Here is a 24,149-nt window from a genome sequence, read left to right as displayed (position 1 = left end):
TTATCTTCACCTGTTACAACGCCCACAAGAATAGGCTTGTATTTTTCATCAAGTAAGGACAAAATCAAGTAAAACATATCTGTGAGGACCGTATTTAAAATCAAGTGAAACACATCTGTTAGGTTTGTATTTACCATCAAGTGAAATACATCTCTGAAGTTTGTATTTACCAACCAGGGAAACACATGTGAGGTTTGTTATCATCAAGGGAAATTTGTGAGGTTTGTAGTTACCATCAAGGGAAACACACCTGTGATGTTTGCTTCAGTTATATTAAGTGAAATTCACGAAGAACCTTGCTTCCCTTTATGAGATCACAGTGAACATGACCTTTGACCTTGGATTCTGAAGTCTGCTGGCTTCACCAAAAGTCTGTAAAGCAGAAGACAAGTTATTGAGAGAAAAAAGTGTCCTTCACCTTGGACTAGATTCCTGGATCTATCTGATTATTTGACAAATCAGCTTCAAAATGTGGTAAATGTACAAGCAGGATTACAGTTTATGCATCAAAACCCAGACCTTCCATGGCCAGACTTAGAGACAGTTGGTCATGAGGGCAAACATGCTATTCATTGACATATGGAAGGCATAGAAAATGGACAAAGAAAAGATGAATAATTTCATTATACAGAGAGAGGATATTGTATTCACCAAGTGAATAGCAGATATATTTCAGCAAGCGTATAAAAAACTTGTTATTTTCACAGGTCATGAACCCACAAGCGAAAATACTCAGGTTTTTCACCATGAGATAAAATATATCCATTATTCATTTCAAACAAGCAAATTTTCTTTTTATGCTATCCTCTAATGTATTGGCTATCAATATGTATAACAGACTGATGTAGATTTTTTTCACTCTATCCTGCATGATAATGACAGCAATTTACCATTTTTGTTTTCTGTACATTCACACAGAAAATATTAGACTAACATAATTCTCCTTCCCACGTCAAGATTAAAGAAAACCAAATGAAAAAATGAAAAAATATCTGTGCACTGCTGGATTTGAATGATGGTAGAACATATGCAAAATGTCCATATTTACCATTACACCATAAGAAGATCTCTGAACAATTCCAAAATTTCCTTATCATAATGTTATCAAAGTCTATTGACAGGCAGTGACAAAATATTTGTTGCACTTCACTCCAGTTAATTATAAAGATTATTTCTCTCAGATAATACAGCATTTCACAGCCGATCTGTATATGCAAGGACCAAACCCTGAGAACATTGTGATGATGGCATGCTAACTTACTAATTTACACTGTCATCGGCACAACAGGCTCTAACTTCAATTTCAACACTCTCAAAGCAACAAGTGATGGCATTGAAAGATTTCTGAGGTTGACACAAACAGAATACCATTCGAAAAAACATGGGTTGCCACATACTAATACTTTGGAATTTGAGAAATTAGGTGAATGTGTTAACCTCTTGGTCAGCTTACTATTCTACATGATCATCAGTCTTACCAACCAATCCACAGAGCAGCGGAGTTCTCGCTTCTTGTAGCCACCATGTTCTGCATGATAGGGATTTAGGTATGTTGAGTGGTTCAGGGCATTTTTAGATATGGCTTTCCTGAAGAAAAAAACAAACAAAAAAAACTTGAAAACATTGTATCCATTATTAAATGTGTTATTAGGATAGAGTGAACAGTCGATTGTAGCATTGAAAATATGAGTTAGGTAATGTAACTCAGCAGTATACTGAAGGTCAGAGTTCACTGCATGGTTAGAAGTGAACAATGCTCCAAATGATCCTTGAAATCTGTACTCTGAAAGGACTAGAACCTGAAATTGTGCAGAATAAGAGACCCAGAAAAGATATTACTCATCTGGATTCATTATGGCCAGGCAGCGAAATGTAACTGCAATTTGATCAAAGGTGCCAGAATCTGAAGCTGCATGTAATGGTCACTTAGCATCATTTGAAAAATGAAAGAGGCCCAAGACATCTGATATTACTCACCTAGCTTACATAACATAGCATTATCATTTCACTAAGCAGACTTGAGTAGTATTACAAGGATATAACTCTATACAGTAGAACCTGTCTTGAAAGACCACCCCTTCTGCCAAAATTGAATGGTCTCTCAAGACAAGTGGTACCTCACTACCGGCCATAAGACTATATAATCAATAAATCTGTGCACTGAAAATAAGGTCTCTCAAGACATGTAGTCTCACATAACCGTGGTCTTTCAAGATAGGTTTTATAGAACAAAAATAATATAAAGTACAATTCTATAAAATATCTTGGAAACTCTATATCATGTTGATTTTATCTACTGTAATACATTCTGAAAAAAAATTATTTCCAAAGATAACATAATATTATTTACCACTTTTTATCAAGCTTAGATGAGAAATATAGTCTATGTTCAATTGCATCAAAGAATTTCTGCATATTTCCTGTTCATTTGTGGATTTTAAACATAGATTCCTTTATCTTGTCAAATTGTTTGGGGTGGCAACTGAAATCTGAGTTAAATTTGGTCTCCTTCACGATATCAAGCCCAGTCAATCAAATGCAAGATCACCTCAAAAATATGTGTCGCTCTTGCTCATAATCAAGCCCATCCAACATCTTGATAATGGAAGACTATTTAAGAAACTTTTTGATCAAAGTCTGATTAGAAATGGAGTTTTCAGAGTGCTGACAAGCAAAGTCAGTCAAGTGTAAGATACAATCATTTATATGCATGGATCTCAAGACATAATCAAACAGAGATCATGATAACACTAGTTTACTGCATATGATTAAAATCCTTAAAAATATTCAGTCTCTATAGTGATAACCAAGAGTACTATGATGCTTATCTTGTGTTTAATGGTCACAGATTTACACAACTGAAATTTTTCAACTTAACATTTTTGCCCCAAATGTGAGTAATATCTATGTAGAATTTGTCACAATAATTTCTTTGTTTAACTGCAGATAGTTAACAACTATATATATATATATATATATATATATATATATATATATATATATATATATATATATATATATATATATATATATGCAAAATATGCAAATTATTGATTTGCCATCTTTCAAGGTACTGTAAACATGTATCCACAAACTGGATTCTTGCACAAATCCATTAACACTTTGTGTTATCATGCTCTTAAGCCATTACAGATAAAAATCTGCTTCAAGACCTTTGACTTTGAAATCAATGACATTGTGACGTCGACCGTAAACCTGTCCAAATAATCTTGCTATTTTAGAATATAACAAATTTAAAGTAGAATTTAGAACATCAGACTTTAATCAGATTAATCAAACTTTTTATTTTAAAAAAAAAAATCAATAAAAAAGTCATAAATATTCATTAGTATCAATGACTGTTCATAGTCTCAACAATGTACATATGTCTATTCAGTGATATTTTACTTGACCTCTACATGAAATAGATCTATTCAAAACTCATTAAAAATAACACAAACATGAAAATGTAAGTACGGAACAATGAAAAGCCCAGGTCAATGTCACCATTCCTTCAAAATTAGTAGTGACAAGAAGATATTTCAAGATGACTAATATGGTTGTAATGCTGACTAATCAGATATTTCAAGAGGACTAACATGGTTGTAATGCTGACTAATCAGATATTTCAAGAGGACTAATCAGATATTTCAAGATGACTAATATGGTTGTAATGCTGACTAATCAGATATTTCAAGATGACTAATATGGTTGTAATGCTGACTAATCAGATATTTCAAGATGACTAATATGGTTGTAATGCTGACTAATCAGATATTTCAAGATGACTAATATGGTTGTAATGCTGACTAATCAGATATTTCAAGATGACTAATATGGTTGTAATGCTGACTAATCAGATATTTCAAGATGACTAATATGGTTGTAATGCTGACTAATCAGATTTTTCAAGATGACTAATATGGTTGTAATGCTGACTAATCAGATTTTTCAAGATGACTAATATGGTTGTAATGCTGACTAATCAGATTTTTCAAGATGACTAATATGGTTGTAATGCTGACTAATCAGATTTTTCAAGATGACTAATATGGTTGTAATGCTGACTAATCAGATATTTCAAGATGACTAATATGGTTGTAATGCTGACTAATCAGATATTTCAAGATGACTAATATGGTTGTTACATTAAATGCTGACTAATCAGATTTCATTCAGCACCAGTAAAACATAATGCTGTATTTTTCAGGTCATACAACCATCTATTCAAGTAGCCATAATACAAGTTTAATGATGGTCAACCAGGTAGCAATCTTGGATGCTGGCATTATTTTAATATCAAACTACATACTGCAAGAAGGGTTTAGTGAAAACACCATGTTTATTCTTGATCTGCCATCTAATATAACCACCACTTCTAAAATTTGGAAAAACATTTGAACTTTCTTTTCAAACAAAAGAATTCAACCAATAGTGACAAAAAGCATCCTGGCATGAATGTTTATCATGTGTCAAGTTCTAATTCTGCTGATCCACCTTAAAATATGGCTGTCATTACTAGAAATTAAAAAAAATTAAATTCTCAACATTAAGAGATCCTCTAAAGAAAATAGTTAAAAGACCATTTCTCCCTTTTAACTGTTCAGTGTTGAAAGCATCTCTCAGATATTCTTCACTGATTATAAGATTTGCAATAAGATTTGCAAATTAGCTGCTGTGGTACACATACTGGATGTCAGCTTGACACTATTTTCCTTGAGAACAAAGTACTACAGACATCATTATAGGTCTTTTAGTAATAAAAAAGCCCATGTCATAATGGCAGCCATACTGGATGCATGACTAGAACCAATTTTATTAAAAACACCATCAAGATCATCTATTCAAAAGGAATATGTGACGATATCATTTTTCAGTCATTATGGCAGCCATTTTCTATTAAGACAAACAAGGTAAGATTAATCTATCAATAAAAATATCCCATGTTGATAGAGATTCAGGAGGAGTAGCAATATCAAAATTTCAAAGATGGCTGCTGCGCTGGCCATATTGGACATCAGATCAGCACCATTTTCATTTAGTACCAAGCTAGACAATTTATAGTAATTTAGTGAAAACCCTATTTTCATAGGACCATCCATTGGGAAGGAGTAGTGATAACAAAACTTTTCAAGCTAGCTGCCACATTAGACATCAGGCTTAAACACTGTTTTTATTTAGGACCAACTAAATATCATAAGTCTGTCAGTAAAACCCCCATGCTGATGTGACCATTCTATTCTGGAGTAGTGGATGTCACTATCATCAATATGACTGCCATGGTGTCCATACTGAAGTTATATCAATACTATTTTCATTTTGGACCAACTAGATATCAAAAGAAATCTTTATGTGAAAACCCCATGTTAAAATGACCATTCATTCAGAAGCAGCAACAACAGCAAGATATTCAAGATGGCTTCATGGTGGCCATTGTTAGATGTCAGAACGGCACCATTTTCATTTAGCAAACTAGACATCATAAGAAATCTTTTAGTTTCAATACCATTTGATATGACAATCCATTCAGGAGAAGCAGTGATAAAAAATTATTTTCAACATGGCTGCTAATGTGGCCATATTGATATTGAAGCAGCATTATTTTCATTTAGGACCAACTAGACTAAGGGATGAATGTATGTACACAATTTTAACGCCATCCTCCCAGTTAAGTTTAGAAGGAGTAGTGATAACAAACTGGTGCTATCAGACAAATTGATGATGGACAATAGATCAAACCCATAACCTATTCTGGTCTATGACCAGTAGAGCTAAAAAGTGCTTGAATGAACAGGGGTCATGCTACCAGACAAACTGGGTGACTAAGTTGCCCCAAAAATGACTTTGCCCTGTGATACTTTATAGGTACACTGAGTAACTGTAGTTTCCAAGATGTTCCCTCACCTTAGCCAAATAGTCACAATGCTGTGTTGTAGCTCAAGAAGAAATGCTGGCAAGCATCAAGCCAACAAAAAGATGGTGCTCATATCAACTATGCTGACAAACTCTTGCACATTCACAGGCATTTATTTTGATAGCTGATTGACCATTGATCCTTTCCCTATTAAGTTAGCAACTATCAGTGCCCTGAATTTCCTCAAGTTATCATTTGATGATAAATACATACAAAGTTGTGTTTTGAAACCTAAACAATATTAAGTAAACAGCAGTTTGTGGTTTAAGAACAGAATCAGTGATCTGAAGATTTTAACCGCCATGTGTTCATTAACTGTTTCATAAAATCAGTTTGAAACGATAAGTAAACTTGTAATGTGGAAATAATGGCAGACAATGCTGTGTCTGGGAAGTACACTGTACCACTTCATTAGATAGTCTGTCTTCCTAAACCATTTGGCAAATATACTAAGAAAAATATACAATCCATAAAAAGCAAAGTCTAAACATTATATTTTTGAAGATTTAGAATTAAAATGCAATTATGAAGGTCAGAAACATATAGGACAGTGATATGTTGTGGACTTTCCAAGGTCCAAGCTCTTTTCTGACCTTACTCATTTTTGCACAAATACGAAAAAAAGCAGCAAAGCAAAGACTATTTAACCAATGCCAAAGGACTATATTGAATAAGGGCCATTTTCTGCCCCCTTTCCTGATGCCCTTATATTATGTAATCTGTACATATGAGGTAGTTAACATTTATTTCTGACTTCAATTTTTTGTTCACGTGTCCGTTGCTATGGTTTAACTGGGTGTCAAAACATACAAAGACATAAAAAGTAGTCAACTTTTCCATTTACTTCTCATAAACACTGCTTTACTCATAAAACCGGGTGTAGAAAATGGCCCTTGTTCAATATAGTCTTTTGCAATCCTATCAATGGACTGTTGCAATGAAACCAAACAGTGAGTGGTTACATTTAGAAAATAAGAAAACCCATCTAACACTTAAAAGATGCACTTATATGTTAACTGTGTCAATTTGGTTGGAAAGAAGTTGTTTTCTCTCATTCATATACTGATGTTAATGCTTCATTGTGTTGTCTATGAATAATTATGGTAATGTTTAATTGGCAACAAAGAAATTAGGATGAACAGAATGATGTAAAGACGTGAATTTGCTGACATATACATGATTCAGAGGTTGTTTCAAACAAGTTTAAAAATCTCTTCAACTGCCATTTTGCAGTGAACTTTCACAAAGTAACAAACAAATTCTTTATTTAGGGTAGTAGATTAAGCATTTTTACTAATTTGCAATTAAAATACTGCAATCAAGTTACTCCATTTTTTTTTAGGATTTCTATTTTGAGGAATGGTGGCCATAAGTGATGGCAAATCATCATGTGTAAAAATTGTGCTTGCTGTCAAATCTGGTCAAATTCTGTTGAGTTTTTTTAGAAGAAGTCATTTAAGGGTTTCTTTTTTATTTGTCGTAAGAGTGACCATGTTTGAAGGGTGATTTTCACCATTTTAAGGAATTTTATAGGACTTTATGACAGAAGGTTATCAAATTCTGCTGAATGGTTTTTGTCTTCTTCTATTTTTCTTTTAATGGCAGCCATATTGGACAATATGGCTGCCATTACCAAAATATAAAAGATGAAAACCATTCAACCAAAAACCATCCACTAAACTAGTCTGAAAGTCATTGATGCAGAATTTTCCCAATAAAATCAAGTGCAAAATTGGTAAAAGATTTTATGTAAATATCAATTGTGAACAGACAACATATGATGGTCCTATGACAGATGACCCACCATGGGGAAGGGACCATGCAATACCCCGCAGCCAAATGAGCTAAATATATCTAATTACTAATGCATTTATTTGATAGCCTATCCATTGCCTTCATATTTTATCCTGTTTATATGACTATAACTTTATTATGGTAATAGTACCTACAGCTGATGTCTTTATTATGGTAATAGTACCTACAGCTGATGTCTTTATTTTCTCTTGTTCATTTTATTTTATTTCGTATTTAGAAGATACATGACCTGATGTAGAACTAGATATCAATTCAGGATATTTTCAGTGACTGTCTTTTTTCTGGATCAGCAATTTTAAAATGTACTCTGAATGATATGACACAGTTACTTCCTTTGCAAATTCACTTGTTTTCCGACCAGATGTGCCTGTAGTAGCAGTTAAATTTACATTCTTCTGCATGGGTAAACTCAGCAATGAAAGCTGCCTGTTGATTCCTTGCAGAAGGCATTAACAAGCTTTCTAACACTTACCAAAAACAGGATATTCTTTCAAAAGAGAGGATATAATACAAATGTTTGACAGGAGCCCTCAAAGAGACTGACACTCTACTGGCCAAAAATGATTTCCAGCAAGTCAAGATAAAACCATTTCTTCCTTTTAACTACTAAGTGCTGTAACCATCTATGATAATAATATACTTCAGCAATACTGTGATTTTCAAATTTGTTCCTATGTGGGTGGACTTAATGGAAATCAGATTGGCACCATTTTCATTTAGGACCAACAAGACATTATAAGATGCTGATGTGACGTTTTGTATTGGACGGGTAAGAGTTACAAGATTATCATGATGGCTGCCATGGTGGCCATACAGCATAAAATTGGACCAAACTATACATGACATAAGTCTTTCAGTGAAAGGCTATTCTGATAGGACAATCCACTCAGAAATTGTAATAACAAGATTTTCAAGTTGGCTGCTGTGGTTGCCATGTTGGAGTCCAAATGGCACCTTTCCATTTATTACCAACAGAAAGTCCTGTAGCAGAACTCCATGTCAATATGCCTTTACATTCAGGTGGGGAATCCATAACAAGATTTTCAAGATGGCCACTGTCACTGCTACACTTAGATGTCCAAGTGGAATCATTTTTATGCACATCCAAATAGTCCATGTGATGAACGAGTGTGTAAAGTTGCATGGCAATTCACCAAGTAGTTTGAGAGTAGCAATAACAATCTTGTGCTAATGGATGAACAGACAAAAGACAACATATAATCCCATAAGCTCTTCTGGCCTATGACAAGCAGAACTATAAATCACCCCACCCCCCATTTTTTTAATTAGCACAATTTAAGTCGATAAATGCATCACACAGTGCACAATCCACTCCCACTATAAGAGAATAAACATGCAGTAATTTTTTATTTAACTGACCTATTTATACAATATTTGTTTTACCTAAGTTACTTGTCTGGATAATGCATGATACATTACATTATACAGCCAGCTATTGTCCGTCCTCAAATGGGAATGATAAATGAAAGTTCCACAATAAAAATAAAAATAAAAGTAAATATTTTTAAAACTGATGAATTAGTAAAAAAGAAAGTTTGAACACAAAAACACAAAAAAAGTAAGAAAAAACCCTTGGGATGCCACTGTGAGTTTGAACCCATCTCTTGTTTGGCAGCCATGACACATAGACATATGTGGTTGTTTATATATATATATACATATATATATATATATATATATATATATATATATATATATATATATATATATATATATATATATATATATATATATATATATATATATATATATATATGTATGTCCCCTGAATTTTTGCTTCTGCTTGTCCCTCTGGGAATAAGATCAATTATTAAAGCTGGCACATATTGTCTACTAATATTAGTGCTATTTATCAACATTCCAAGACCATACATATATAATCACTTTCTTTGCTAAGAAAGCAATAATTATACAACTGGCATCTTCCCCTGGGGGCTAAGCCCTGATACATAACTTGGAAACTATTCAAAGCCAACCCTTAAAAGTACATAACCTACGTTGCATTTATTCCTGGGGTCATAACCAGCAAACCATTGTAATCACCACCTAAGGAAGCAGCTTAATAGCTTAGCAGTTAGGGCCTTAGATTCATGTTGCAGGTCAGATTCCCAGTATTGGATCTGACTGGATGCGCATGAACAGCAGTGACCTTACTCATAACTAAAGTCATCTAAGATCTTGATGACATAAGCTTATACAGAAAGTCTGATCAAAATCTGTTCAACAGTATTGTCTTTAGAGTGTTCGCTAGCACATCTCATTAATCTGCATACATGTTGTACGCAACTGAACTCACCTTGTTAATGTAAGCTTCGATACCAAATCTCATTGAAATTGGATCAGAAATGAAATCTCTAGAGTGCTTACAAACAAGTGTTGATGGATGGATGATGCACAGTGCAAGATGGACAAAGGGTCACACCATTAACTCCTATGGCCATTAATGATAATACTTACAAGTGATTCAAATACTTTAAGAAAAAAACAGGAATATTACTCAAATTCATCAGAAACCTAATTGCTCAATTTATTTTAGTTGAAATCAAATAAAATGGTAAATGTTAGAATGTTCACAAGCCATGAGGTTGCTTAGTTTATGTTTATCAAGGGTCAGAACTGTGTGTAATATCCTCAAATGTCAGAACTGTGTACAATATGTCAAATGTCAGAACAGTGTGTAATATGTCAAATGTCAGAACTGTGTGCAATATCCTCAAATGTCAGAACTGTGTGCAATATCCTCAAATGTCAGGACTGTGTGCAATATCCTCAAATGTCAGGACTGTGTGCAATATCCTCAAATGTCAGAACTGTGTGCAACATCCTCAAATGTCAAGACTGTGTGCAATATCCTCAAATGTCAGAACTGTGTTTAATATCCTCAAATGTCAGAACTGTGTGCAATATGTCAAATGTCAGAACTGTGTGTAATATGTCAAATGTCAGAAATGTATGCAATCTCCTCAAATGTCAGGACTGTGTGCAATATCCTCAAATGTCAGGACTGTGTGCAATATCCTCAAATGTCAGAACTGTGTTTAATATCCTCAAATGTCAGAACTGTGTGCAATATGTCAAATGTCAGAACTGTGTGTAATATGTCAAATGTCAGAACTGTGTGTAATATGTCAAATGTCAGAACTTTGTGCAATATCCTCAAATGTCAGAACTGTGTGCAATATCCTCAAATGTCAGAAATGTGCAATATTTTCAGATGTGAGAACTCTGCAACATCCTCAAAATGAAATCAACATTAACCTCATTCAAGATCTTGTTAATAAGAAGCTCACAACAAATCTGATTCAAGTAAAAGAAAGATGTGTGTGTATGCTATAGTGTTTACAAGACAGTGGGACACCTATTCCATCCTGATCAAGAACAGAAACTTTGCAAAACGTAGTCAAAATCTAAACATCATTTAATTCAATCAAGGCTTGATGAAGATGAAGTGTTCACATTCACAGCAATTTGTTTATTAAATGAAAATGAACAAAACGTTTAAATGCAATTTATGATCAGGTGATTAAAAATGCAAAGTCTAAATGTTTGTTTTATTTGGGAATGTATTAAATTCTTCAAAAGCAAACAAACTCAAATTGAAATTTCCTGGCCTGTTTGTCTAGATTACTTATTCTCAACTGTACAGCAGTGGTTGCTTGTGGTTTTCATATTGACACCCTTTAGGACCACAAAAGCCACTTTTTACAGTCCCAAAAATGCCCTATCTGGAAGGTCGGCAGATATGACTGGTCAATTTGTACTTCAGTCGCTGGCAATAAATAAAAAAATCAAGTATATATCTTCACTGATGAAGAGTCATGTTGTTATCCTTCAACATAATCAATCATTTGTTGAAAATGTTCTTCCTTACATTAGGAAATAATCATATGAATTTAATCACAATAATTAATCACTTTTGTTTGTGAGGTTTTATTGCTTTTTTTTGCTCATCGTCAATGAGATATGACATCCTGGATACACATTCAGTAAAACTCTGTATAAAAATAGAGTCTAATAGGATGATATTTTATATTTTATATATATTTATGTGTTCACTGATGCCTGGCATATGTTCCAGGCTTGATACTTTCATTTTAAAATCACTTGATTATCTAGTGTCAAGCCAGATTCTTCACATCATCTTGTATATACTGTATATATTGTACATAACAGATAGAAGCCCTCAAGACAGATTAGTTCTTTAACTAACTGAGTTACCTTCTCTAAATAATATCTTTATTATTATTATTATTATTATTATTATTATTATTATTATTACTACTACTCATGGTCCTTTGAGACATGCCCTGGGCCTCCTCTAATATACAATTACATTATATCAGATTAAGCTTCTCATGGTTCCCTGAGACAGCAATGCTGCCAACTTGAAAAAAACTGCAGACACCCAAATCAATTTTGGGATGTCTCTGTTGAGAATACAAGTGGCCTGACTATAATGGATTTACCATGACCAATTTAACACTGTAACGCTGAAAGCAAAATAAGGAACAAAACACAATATGAACTTTATGATGTAGCATGCATCTGAAAGACCAGAACATCAAAACAGTAGATTTCAAAATTTGGATCAGTTGATTGGATTCTTAGCTAGCAGATTTTTTTTTACTGACCCATTATTTTAAATGTTTTTAAAGGAATTGAAAACAAAACAAGTACAAATGCATTTTTTACCATAATTCTGTTTTCGCAATCACGGTACTGAACTGATTCCTATGCATATTTTCAACTTTTCTGTACAATCGGGTTGCTAGGATAAGAATGACAATGTTTGTTGTCTTTGCACACTAGCATGAAAATTTCTGTGTGAATCTGAGTCTGGAAACAAAACTTTAACGAGGTAAGTACAAGGATTTACAATGAGGAATGATAATTGTGCTCTGCCACAAAACATGCAAACAAAGTCTCTGCAAGTGCCAGTCCTTATCAACCTTTAATCCAATCTCAAAAAAGGCCATCAAAGTAGGTGTGTTTGTCAAAGAAAACTGTTCCAATGCATCGGTGCCTGCATAAGCTTGGTGATTTCATTTATGTCTCCATATACTATATTAATTCCCACTTTCCAAGAAGCATACAGTGCAAACTTAGGACCTTTGATACACACTTTGCATGAAACATACAATGCAAACTTAGGACCTTTGATACACACTTTGCATGAAACATACAATGCAAACTTATAGGACCTTTGATACACATTTTGCATGAAACATACAATGCAAACTTAGGATCTTTGATACACACTTTGCATGAAACATACAATGCAAACTTATCGGACCTTTGATACACACTTTGCATGAAACATACAATGCAAACTTATAGGACCTTTGATACACATTTTTCATACAATCAAACTCTAATTCCAAGTACTGAAGAACCTGTACCATTTCCTAGCCAGTGATTTGCATTTGGCACATTTTTGCAGTCTGACAATGAATTGACCCAAAATGGAGCTGTCTTTAAATATTCCTCTTAAAACATAAAAATACTCAGGTGTTTCTTTCATGATCATTTCTGGGTTGGTCTCTCCTTTATATCTCAAAGACTGGAAAACCATCACAGACCAACTCTGATAATTTAATTACTTGTAACGCCTTGAAAAACGTAATGCCTTTGGCTTTAAACTCTCCAAATTACAAGAACAGGGTAATCAATTTACAGCTTGATGTATGTGTCACATGTCAGCCATTGTCTAGCAATTCCTAATCAGATTACTCAGGAGTCATAATTGCACCAGTCATTACACTGGCGGAACAGTTCCAGTCCCCAGAAATGGTTCTAGCTGTTTCTGTAATGTTTGAATAGAATGCATAAAAATACTGTAATTTAATTTTTAAATTTGAATTTTAAAATAAATGCTTTAATTTTCAAAACCAGTAGATTTCAACAATATAACAGTATGTGCAGTAGACGGTTTAAAAAAATATATTTTTGCCCAGTACCACCTGTAGAATCACATGTATAACAAAATAAAGTCGCAGAATTCAAACTGAGCATAACAGACATTATAAACTAGGTGCACATCAGGCACTTATAATACCTTGAAGGTGTTACTGTAGTCATTATCACATGTAAATCTATGTCCAGAACATAATAATTGTCTTGTGTTCAGAAATGAATGATGCTGACATTATAAGCTAGGTGCACATCAGGCACTTACAACAACTTCATGTGTTGAAGCAGCATCACACATCCATCTATGTCCTGCACAGTGTTCAGAATTCAAACTGGAAGGTATTACAGCAATCAGTGTTACAAGTCAATATATGTATACAACATATCAGGGTTACAAGTCAATATATGTATACAAAATATCAGTGTTACAAGTCAATATATGTATACAAAATATCAGTGTTACAAGTCAATATATGTGTACAAAATATCAGTGTTACAAGTCAATATATGTATACAACATATCAGTGTTACAAGTCAATATATGTATGCAAAATATCAGTGTTACAAGTCAATATATGTATACAAAATATCAGTGTTACAAGTCAATATATGTATACAACATATCAGTGTTACAAGTCAATATATGTATAAAAAATATCAGAGAGTATTAACTATGTTAAAGATTCTTACCTTTTATTTTGATATTTTTGTTGTGGTTGAAGACTTTTATAATTTATTTTGATATTTTAATTTATAATGGCTGAAGACTTTATTTTTTACTTCGATATTTTTGTTATGGCTGATATCCTTAAATGCAGTCTGGTCCACAGAGTGTTTGTATCCAATTATGGATAAGAAACGATGTACATGGACAGTTCATTTAAACAGTGTTCATCTGCAAAAATCATCTTGGAATTTACATCAAAATCAAATGAAGATATAGAGAGGACTGAGCATCAAACTTATTTTGAGTTCTCTCCTAAACACAGACAATTTCTAGATTCTCTGCAATATCTGTGTGTGTGTGATTTGGATTTTTAACGTAGCTTTAACAATTTTTCAATTATATCGCTATGATGTCTGCAGTATAACAGTTTATAATGATGTCTAGATCTGGGGCATCATGCCGCAGACATGTAGCATGATGTCACACCCAGTCCCATTATCCTGACACTATGCCGACCAGTCCTAACACTAACTCTTAATGCTGAGTGCCAAGCAAGGCAGCTGTTAGTACCATTTTTGTAAGTCTTTGGTATGACTCGGTCGGGGATCGAACCCACAACCTCCTGCATCTGAGGCAGATGCTCTAACCACTAGGCCACTGGAGTGGTTCTGCAATATCTACAATTGGACCCATATCTTAGACTTCACCTTCTTTAATCGAAACTAAAAATTTCAACAACAAAAAAAAACAAACTTGGATATTGCTATAAGATGAAATGGATCGTTGACCAAGTGTGTGGTCTGGAAGCAGAAATATTTGGTCCAGAAAGCAAGAAAAACCCTCCAGTTTTCATTTACCTTTCTGCTTATGAATGTGTATACGAACCAGCTGACGAAGTATTCATAATTAAGCTAGTTATATATACAAGTTATTTGGTATTAAACTTTCTCAGATTTGCTTATGATGAATCTTCCAAAAATATTCAGCATGACAAGCCTGTTAAACATAGACAGTGGTACAATATATAAAACACCATTAACGGCAATCTCACTTTTTTCAGTACCCTCACTGCACACCAGTGATACATGAACAGTGAAATGTGTTAAAAATACACTTTTTCTATACATTTACTCATCCACTCATCAACAGTATTAGTAATGGGGCACTCAAATGTGTGTAGAAAAACTACATTTTAAACACATTTCACAGTAAAGCACCAGTTAGTGACCCTTATGAACCTGGTCTTCGCTAAGCACCTAAGCTAGCATGAAATGCTCATGAAGTTTTCATGCCACTATGGGTCAGTCCCTACAGTTGTTCCTTTATCTTCCATCAAAGTGTGAATTCAGATGTAATAAATATTTTGACATACTGAGTATTAATTTAGGGTCTAACTCACTGTAAAATCCATACTCTTCTCACATTTGACAAAATTCAGCCATATGACCAAGACAGTTCAGTGGAGACAAGCTCAGTGGCTCATTCATCAATTTGTCATTGATACCACAGTTCTGCTAATCTAAACAATTTTCTCCATCAGTATGCATTGTAACCAGATACCACTATACAAAGATAGAAAGCCTGTTCTAGTTATCAATTTTCAGGCATTCAAAAAAAATCAGAGAACAAGGAATTTACAATAATGGCCCAACTGTCATTCATATAATACAGAATGTATTATTAATGGTTATTTGGTTTGACTGCTGAGTAAATCTAGGCACAGAAAGAAGCTTACAGACCCTATTTATTAAATGGTCCTCATCGATACATGATGAGATATTTCATAGATTTTAACTCTGAACGTATAAAAAAAAGAGAAAGATGAATTGCATTTTCTTATGTCAGAGAAAATTTAAAAGAGATTCAAAATCTAGATGCTGAAACAACAAAAATAACTGATCATTATTTACAGTCTGAAGGTATATAAATAAAGTTACAAACTTTAATTGGAGTAAAAGAAAATTTTGAAAATTCAACAATTCATGTCTCAGAGAACTCATACATATTGAGAAAATAAAACAAGCACTGTTAATATTCAGTCCAATGAGTCATAATATCAAAATACAATAGAAATATGTGTTTGTGAAAAATACTACATGTACAAAGATATTCATGTAGACTGGATTACTCACTCTCACTCTCTATGTTTCTGACATCTCACTAAACAAATTTTTTTTTGCTAACATTTTGTTACATCCTTTACAAAACCTTCTATTACTTACATACTCTCTTAACTACACAATAAAACTACTCCAAGTATTTAAAATGGAACTCTAAATATACTGGTAAACAGTCTAATCAATTATTTCCATGTGATGTCTTTCCAATAACAAAAGAGAAATAGATTGCTTTGATATCAGATATTATCATTTTTTATTTTCTTTATTTCATCGCTGACTTTCAATTACCATTCTTCCAGAAATTAATATTTAAAAAATTTGAAATTTGTGTGTGTGATCTGCAAGAATAATAGCATCATCATCATAAATACCTTAAATTTAGAGTAATTGTTATCCCTAATGATGATGGTAAATGTCATTCATGCATATAACTAACATTACAGAGAACAGTAATAAAAAGACGATGTTGAAAAACCAAAACCACTAATATCTGATATCAAAGCAACCTAGCAATTTCCCTTCTGTATTTGGAAAAACATCACCGGGAAGTAGTTGAATAATGGTTTGATTTTATAATGCAAAAACGAAATGTGATTTTATATAATGGTGATTTTATAAAGCAAAAAGAGGGATGATTTTATAATGCCAAAAAGAAGGGTGATTTTATAATGCAAAAAAAAAAAGAAGGGTGATTCTATAATGCAAAAAAAGAAGGGTGATTCTATAATGCAAAAGAAGATGCTAAAAAGAAAGGTGATCTCATGTTAATGATTTTGTAATGCAAAAAAGTGATTTCATAACGGGAAAAAAAAGATGGGTGATTTTTTAATGGTGATTTTACAACGCAATAAAGAAGGGTGGTTTTACAATGCACAAAAGAATGTTTGATCTTATACTGTGAAAAAAAGAAAATTGCTGAACAATCAATAAACGGACCATTTGTCCTACACAAGATTAAAAAATTGTTCAATATCATTAGTTTTACAAAATGAAAACTTTTTGATAATATTGTTTTGTCATTATTGTTCTACTGATGTGAGATCTGGAGATTGGGGCATAATTCTATTTTTGTACATGTACACACTAATTTCTTATGAAAAGGTTCATTGTTAGGAAAATGTATCCCGTTATATGTTTTACTGAGCAAAGAGCAGGTTTCTTCTGAGCATTTTATATCAAAATTAGAACTTTTATATTTTGGGCAGGACTTGTTATTTCAAATATGAGCAATTATTTGGGATGGATGGTAGGGAAATATTAACAAGTACCCTGTAGAGAACTACTCCTGTTTCATCCAGTTTCCCAACCCCCTCTCTTACCCGCCCTTTCCGTCAACCATAAAACAGTGGAAGACCCAGCAAGATCAAATTTTATCTTTAAACCTGGCTGGGCAGGGTATTTTCAAGTAGTACAAAACCCAGCATGAAACCCATCCATCCCTAGGAACTATAACAGGATATTCAGGTAAACTATGATTCTGCTGACAGCTTTCCTTCTTCATGCTTGACCAAGCCTCCGAAAAATTGCTGAAACAAGCACCTACAGGAATGTTGAGGAGTGGAATGCATTACTACAGAAAGGGTGCAAGTCCCTAGGGATGTCATGAACCCTACTGACTATGAACAGGTCTCGTTGAATTAGGGGCAATTCACATTATTAGGCCTTCTGGCTGATTGTGATTGACCAGGAACAGGTGTGAAGAATTAATGCTGATGATCCTTCAAATGTCCTAAAGTCACAGCAGGGAAGAATCTTCTTAAGTGGGACTCAGCTTCCATGGAAGCAGCCCTTTGAAGGTCTTTAATGTGTTTAAGTAATACCTCTGAGTAGTCTAGCACAATGTCAGGTTGGATGTGCAGAAGTTCTGCCAATAAAGCACTTGTGAAAAATAGTGAATGGCAGGACATAGCTACATCCCCCAGCAAGTGCTGCAATATGCTGCTGGATTCTGAGCAGCCTCCTTAATAATAATAATAATAATAATAATAATGACCTTATTTAAAGAGGGTAACACAATTAGCTAAAAACTAATCTACCTTGAGGCCCTCATACAAAGGAATTTATTTATTTAAGCTGCATCTCTGAAGCCACTGGATATATTGGGTTTGGAAGAAGGAAATAGTCTAGTGGGCATTTCTAATCTCAGCTGGAATACTATTCCAGAACAGAGTTCCAGAGTATTGGAAACTTTTTTTAAATAACTCCTTATTTGGTTTGGGAATTTTATACTGTTTGGTAGACATGGATCGCAGGTGGGGAGTATTACCAGGTAGCCTATACTGGAATAGTGATTGTAAATATTCAGGAGCACTATTCTGAGATATCCTGTACATTAATTTGGCTTTTCTCAAACAGATTCGGTCTTTAATAGGTAATATTTTTAACCTACCAGCTAAACTTTCCTTGCTTTCTTTCCGGATTGATATTAGCCCAAATGCTCTTTTTTGAAGATGTGCCAGCTTTGCTATGTTTTTATCATTTGAATTACCCCATACTGTACTACAGTAGTCCAAATAGGGTTGTATGTAACTGTTATAAAATAGTTTGTGTGCCTTTCAGGGAGAAAATGTCTTATCCTACTGAGAAGCTATAAACTTTAATTGACTTTTTTACTGGTATGTTTGATATGTTCAGTCCATGATAGGTTATTATCTACCAGAACACCAAGTAGCCTATCATGACAGACTATTTGCAGATTTGTATCCTTCCATGTCAGACATAGTTCATCACTATCAAGATCTGTCCTTCTTTGCCGTGTTGAGATAAGTAATATTTTAGTTTTACCAGTATTTACCACCATGCCTTTACATGTGCACCAGTTTTCCAGTTTGTTTAGTGCATTCTGTAAAGAAATTTCGAGCTCATGCTTTGTGTTTTGGATGTCTGACAATGTTGTGTCATCTGTATAGAGATCTGTAGATGATATTGAGTCTCTAAGTAAAAGTGGTAGGTCATTAATAAATAAAATGAATAGTAGTGGACCTAGAATTGAGCCTTGTGGTACTCCATATCTAATTGTTTCAGGTTCAGACAGAACATTATTTATGTAAACATGTTGTGTTCTCTCATTTAAGTATGAAGTAAACCATCTAATTGTTCTTTCATCACACTGGTAGATTTTCAGTTTCTTCAAAAGGATTTCATGATCCACCATGTCAAAAGCTTTCCTGAAATCTACAAATACAGTTCCTATTATTCTACCTTGGTCAAGTGCTTGAAGCCATTTATCAGTTAGGGAGATCAAGGCAGTCTCACAGGAATGGTTCTGTCTAAAGCCTGATTGATTAGGGTGTAACAGCAAGTGTTTGGTTAAATATGACATGAATGAGTCATGGACATGTTTTTCAATCAATTTTGACAAGTTTGGTAGTATTGAAATTGGTCGGTAGTTATCAGCATCATCCTTAGAACCAGATTTGTGAATAGGAGTTACTTTTGCAGTTTTCCATATTTTGGGGACAGATGAGGTTGCAATACTTAAATTAATTATGAATGTTATGCTATCTACAACAGCAAAGGCAGAAGATTTAATGAGTCGTGGACCAATCTGATCAAGTCCTGTAGCTTTCTTGGTATCAAGTTCACTGAGACATTTTTTAACAAAGTTTTTTGACACTGGTGGGATAGAGAAACATACCTCCTTTGAGATTTTACTGCTGCAGAACTTTTTCAGTTCATTAAAGTTGTTTTCTATCACTGGCTCTCTTAACTTTGTGGTAATGTTGATGAAAAAATCATTGAAAACATTTGCAATGTCAGTGTCATCAGTGACTATGGTGTCATTTACCAGAAGTGAGTGAATTTTATTTGTCTGTTTTTTGTGCGTTCCTCCAGTGAGTTCATTGAAGACTTTCCAAATGGAGTTTGTGTTGCTCTTTTTGTTTTCAAGCAATGATTGATAATAAGTTTTTTTAGCTTTTTTGATCACACTTGTTATTTTATTTCTCCATACTTTATATTGTGCATGGTTTTCCATAGCCTTGAATTTGTCTCGTGTTTTCATAGCATCTAGGATTTCAGTAGTAAGCCAATTAGGTTGAATATCAGTCTTTACTCGATGTACTTTCAGTGGTGCATGCTTAGATACTACATCCATAAATAAGTCAGTCCACACCCTCATGGCTTCATCTATGTCATCCAAATTTTGGATCATACTCCATGGAACTTTATATAGGTCATTGAGAAATTGTTTTTCATTAAAAGTTTTGAACGACCTGTAAGTGATCGTTTTATGTGTATTTTTCTTATTTTTCTTGCATTTAACCTTTCTTGTCAAAAAAGTAGGATAGTGGTCACTAAGACCAACATTTGGTACATTAACACAAGCCACATTGTCTGGTAGGTTAGTATAAATGTGATCAATAAGAGTGCTTGATTTTTCTGTTACCCTTGTAGGCTCATTTACCAGCTGGTCTAGGCCTAATGATTCAATAAATTCCATCCAGTTGTTCCTTATTTGAGTATTGAGAAGGTCCTTATTTATATCTCCGAGTATATATGTTTCTTTCTCCTGTGCTAGAACATTTTCTATTTGTTTCAAAAAGTTATCATTCCAAAATGCTTTGGAGGAAGGTGGTCTATAAATGAAACCAGCTAGGAAAGATTTTGCATTATTTTGAAAAATTTCCACCCAGATACTCTCAATTTCATGTGGCTCCAAGTCAAGTCGCCTTTTTACATTTACATCTTCCCTAATGTATACAACAAGACCCCCCCCCCCCCGCTGTCTCTCTGTCCCTACGAAATGGTTTATTGTAGCCTAATGACAGTGAAATAGATCATCATTGTGGTTAGCATTAATTTGGTTTCAGTGAGTCCTAAAACATGTATATTATTTTCCATGGAAGACAACATTAACTTAATCTGGTCTATCTTTCCCACTATACCTTGTACATTTAAGTGACCTATGTTAAAACCTTTTGTATTTAGTTTCATATCAATTACATGTATGTCATCATGCAATGGGGTACTCACTGAGATTGTCTCCATACTGCTTTTATCATTCTGACATCCTATTTCTATATTTAAATGTTCATATATATTAGCATCTTCAAAGTCACATACAAACCCTGAAAATCCATTTACATTTGCATCTACATTAGTGTCCACTGAATAGTTAGAGTCAAGAGTCCCACTGGGTACATTTAGTTTTTTTGTAAATGAAGCGTTGGCATTCTCCTCTTTGCCAGCTTCCTAATATGTATACATTGATGGACAAAGTCTTTGTTTGTGTCCATATTTATGGCACCTAAAACACTCGATCTGTTTGCCATGATGGCATACCTGTGTCATGTGCCCAGTTTCTCCACAGTTAAGACAACACTCTTCATTAAAGTGCTTGAAAATAGGGGCATACATGTTAATATTTCTCAGTAGCTGAGAGGTTCCTTTTCTGCTTAGATGAATTTTGTCTCTGTGGTAGAGACTAAGGTTGACATCCTGATTCTGAATGAAGAAAGATTTGTATTGTGGAATGTACTGTAGGTTGAAATCTTCACATAAGTCAATTATCAGATCATTTATTTCTTTGGCCTTGTTGTCCACACGAGGAGGTAGTCCCGATATCATTAATTTAAATTTACATGTATTTGGGCTGCAATATCTAGCAGCATACAATAAACTTTCAAAATCTGTTTTGAGTTGATTTAGTGACCTTCCCTCACAGGCATCATTTCCACCTACTAAAATAATAATTTGTTTGTATTTGGTTAGGTCACTGTTCATTATTCTGTCAGTGATGTTGATTTTTGCACCTCTTAAAGTCTGTACATCTGTTTTAAAAAGTCTCCTTGGTATTATACTTTTCAAAATTGAGGAGCCAATTATTAGAGTCCTATCTTTTCTGGCTTGTGATGTCGTGTGTTGGACTCTGGATTGTATTTCAGACACATATCTTGGAGGAAGGGGTGCTGAAATTGGTGTTTCAGTTGTGTGAATTACTGTTGTTGATTCTGACACATCTGTCTGAGCACTGGGAAATGCAGTTGTTGGTGAAGGTAACAGACTTGTTTGAACTGCGGGCCATGGATGTACACTTATTGCTGTTGCAGGTGTGTCACATGACTGAGAGGGGGATACTGTTGTCTGCAATGCAGGATTACTTTGGGCATCAGTTTTTATTTGCATGGTCATTTTACATTTTCTTTTGGCTGGTACTGGGATTGTCTGTGTCTGAGCATCTGATACTGTTGATATTTGGGAGTCTGTCTGAATTGCTGTTTCACATGAGGTTACTTGCTCATTAACCTTTCCCTGTGCTGATTTAATAGCATGTAACTGTAGTTTTAATTCTTCGATTTGGGTCTCCAATTTCCTAATTGTTTTTTGATGTACACACATGAAGAAATCATTAAGGCTTAAGCCATCACTGCTGTGGTCATGATTTATGGAGCGTGTAATTGCCTGACACTCTGGAGGGGTGTTAATTTTATTGCCTGAGTCATTTAGGTCAAAGACTTTAGGAACTGTTTCATGTTTGGTACTACATCTAGTTACTGGTGTAGATGTCAGCATATAAATGCCTTTAGCATGGGTATTCTCATCCTGTCTACATTTACAGATAATATGATCTAACCATGTGAGACTGTTCAGCCCCTGTATATGTAAGACACATGTTGTTTTATACAATGTAGCTGTCACAGTGTTTTTCTCTTGTGTTCTGTAGATAATACCATTTTGTACACTTGAACTGCATGAAGTCATGCAAGGTTCTGAATCCAATATCTGTTTTACAAACTCAAACTTTTGTGGATCTATATTCACAGTGATACTGTATTTATTATGTTTGACCCTCAAGAATTCTGGAGTGTCAGCCATAATGGATAATTCCAAATCATCATCTGCACCATTGTTTTCATTTTTATTCTGAACATGACTTTCCTGCATGGGATTATCTGTGTGGCTCTGATCTTCAGGTATATCAGACATACTAAAGCCAGAGAATGATGCAGAAAAGGCTGAGCTGAGTGTGTTGAGTAAGGAACCTACAAGGCTGGTATTTAAATATGTTTCCATGATTCTGATATTTTCAGCTTGTTCATAGCAGTGATAGCAAAAGTATATCAGATCCTTACTTATGACTTCAGCAGGCAAAATGAAGTAGCTGAGAAAATGTCAGCATATAAAGCTAGCGTGATCAGAAGCTAGACTTTCTACCCACTTGGGTCACACCTGCTGTCTGAGGGAGGGTGCAACCCACTTTCAAAATGCTCAACCTCTCTAAAGGGAACAACCCGCTGTTGCGGTACTTTACCTCCCCAATGGGAGGGTTAACCTGCTGTTAGTGTTGTACCTCCCCAATGGGTGGGAGCATGCAATCCACAACCTGAGGTATGCTTTCTGCCAGAGGCATGAGAAAAGTTCATTGTCACCCTATATGGTGAATGAAGTCAATCGGCTTCTCGAATGTCTAGACCCTCCTTCAGGAGGGGCTTCACTGGAAGAGATTCTCTTTCAGGAAATTGTGAAAAAAAGGGGGAGGGAAGGTTCCTCTGGTCTTGATACAAGACCAAATTCACAAAAAGTGTAATGATTTTTCCCTGTGCACTTTAAGCACTTATGCAAACTGCAGAAGAATCCCAAGGTCCCTTCCAGTGGCCACACTTGTTTTCTGTCTGAATTTTACAGAATGTCCCAAGTCTACTAAACACTTTCTTGTGTTGTTTTTTCTCCAGCAAATGACAAGCAGAAATTAAATGAAAAA

General features: G+C 34.3%; 1 protein-coding gene across 2 annotated transcripts in view; it reads right to left on the bottom strand.

Moving 5' to 3' along the window:
* The window catches only part of LOC149786458 (diacylglycerol kinase zeta-like), a 198,863-nt gene that overhangs the window by 151,286 nt on the left and 23,428 nt on the right, over positions 1 to 24,149 (bottom strand). For both annotated transcript variants that reach the window (XM_089976907.1, XM_089976906.1), the window contains exon 2: positions 1,479 to 1,587. In XM_089976907.1, coding sequence (XP_089833033.1) covers positions 1,479 to 1,587 — 109 coding nt within the window. The remainder of the gene's footprint in view (positions 1 to 1,478; positions 1,588 to 24,149) is intronic.

Source organism: Sinohyriopsis cumingii, chromosome 12 (assembly GCF_028554795.1).
Source record: "Sinohyriopsis cumingii isolate HCF-2022 chromosome 12, ASM2855479v2, whole genome shotgun sequence".
In the NCBI taxonomy this organism is placed as follows: Eukaryota; Metazoa; Mollusca; class Bivalvia; order Unionida; family Unionidae; genus Sinohyriopsis; species Sinohyriopsis cumingii.
This window is presented reverse-complemented; position numbering and strand designations above follow the sequence as displayed.